We start from the raw sequence: 1,568 nt of genomic DNA, 5'->3' as shown, positions 1-1,568 counted from the left end.
AGTAGTAGTAGTAGTGGTAGTGGTAGTGGTAGTGGTAGTAGTGGTAGTGGTAGTAGTGGTAGTATAAGTAGTAGTAGAATAGTAGTAGTAAATACACTCACGGACAAACAGACAAGCAAACCCAATCATATAGACACATACCACCGGAATGCATGTATCTTATAATTGATGATAGATAGCAAGGATTGGATTAAAAGAGTTTATTGCTGCTAAGGTTATTGTTTATGTTATGATAGCTGCTGTTATTATTATTGTAGTCGTTTGGTGTCACTTCTGTGGTTATTGTAATAGTTCTGGGTGTTCTTAAATTCGATTGGTCGTTGTTGATGTTGCTGTTGCTGTTGTTGTTGTTGTTGTCGTTGTTGTTGTTGTCATTAAGGGTTTCCGTTGGCAGAGCCGAATTGGAACTTGAAGTTTCTAAATTATGTTGCTTCATTAAGCTTCTCACCGATACCTTGGCCAGCTGAGCGCATAGTTCTTCGATACGTTCCGCTTTCAATTTGAGTACGTTCTCTAAATGCGTAATTTTTTGCTGCGAGGCGCTCAGATAAACGTCCTTAGCTTGTGATTTGCGCAACACTTGCTCGTAAATCGAATATAATATCATTTTCTGTGGCACCTGGATGATCGCATCGCCAATCTTTTTGTTCACGGTTACCATCATAAGATCATCGTTTTCCGACCATAATTGCTCTTGCTCGTCGTCACGTTTATCACCGCGAGCCTGATTCGCTTTCTCCATCAGCATTATATCGCTTAGTAAAGCCTCAACGGCACCAACAGTACCCTTAGCCAATTTTTCGAGCATGCTCTTGCTTTGCTGCAGACCCAGCTTGCTTAACACCTTTAAATTCAACGTTTCCCAATTGTTTATCTTTAGCTGCGTGTTATTACGTGACGGGTAGTTATGCAGATCGATAAGTTTCGGATGAATTTTCTTTAATAAAGTTACTACCAATACGGCGTCGGAAGCATCACGATTCAAATTCTTATAGTGAACCTCATGATCCGTTAGCCAAAGTTTCAAAGTTTCTAAATCCTCGTTTGTCAATTTTTTCGGCATTTTTCTTCTGTTTTCGGTGTTTTTTTTTTTTTATGTATTTTTTACTTCTTTTTTTTTTTGGTGTTGTTGTTGTTTACGATGCTGCTTACAGACGAACTTTAGATGTTGGATCAGATTTGAATTTTTTGTATTTTTTTTATTGATTTATTGATATTTTCTCTTTTATTGGCTTTTTTTGGTTAAGCGTTAATCTCTCGAAATTAAATTTGCGAAATTCCGAAATTAATTCTCAAAGGAAAGCGAAATAAAGAAAGACGGTTTTTTATGATTGATTTCTTTTTACAAAAAATATAAAATTCATATTTTTATCAACCTGTTTATAGAACTAAATGAAAATTGGAAATGAAAAAATTCTTGATTTTCGAAAACAATTCTGACATCAAAGTGATGTTAGAAGAAATGTTTTCTATAAATTCAAATGAAAATTTCTGAAATCGTTTAAGGTATATAATTTTTGATTTTATATGAGTCTTCGCTCTTTCTGCTTTTTAGGGTTTCTTCGATA

The 1,568-nt window shown here is 35.0% G+C and overlaps 2 protein-coding genes across 2 annotated transcripts in view; one reads left to right on the top strand and one right to left on the bottom strand.

The window, feature by feature from the left end:
• LOC119632683 (ribose-phosphate pyrophosphokinase 1) overlaps positions 1-1,568 on the top strand; it is a 26,436-nt gene that overhangs the window by 23,360 nt on the left and 1,508 nt on the right. Inside the window, 1 exon segment of the mRNA XM_038025710.1 lies at positions 1,556-1,568. Within this exon segment, the coding sequence (XP_037881638.1) occupies positions 1,556-1,568 (13 nt within the window).
• LOC119632682 (sperm flagellar protein 1) lies at positions 46-1,549 on the bottom strand. Its single transcript, XM_038025709.1, has one exon. It carries the CDS (start codon positions 1,061-1,063, stop codon positions 191-193), a length of 873 nt encoding a protein of 290 aa, XP_037881637.1. The 5' UTR covers positions 1,064-1,549; the 3' UTR covers positions 46-190.

Source organism: Glossina fuscipes, unplaced genomic scaffold (genome assembly GCF_014805625.2).
Source record: "Glossina fuscipes isolate IAEA_lab_2018 unplaced genomic scaffold, Yale_Gfus_2 1, whole genome shotgun sequence".
Classification (NCBI taxonomy): Eukaryota; Metazoa; Arthropoda; class Insecta; order Diptera; family Glossinidae; genus Glossina; species Glossina fuscipes.
The sequence above is the reverse complement of the archived record's forward strand: the minus strand, read 5'-3'. Positions and strand labels throughout refer to the sequence as shown.

What these genes read in the sequence shown, in the direction of transcription:
- LOC119632682 (XM_038025709.1), bottom strand. Translation starts at nt 1,063, where the DNA reads ATGCCGAAAAAATTGACAAACGAGGATTTAGAAACTTTGAAACTTTGG.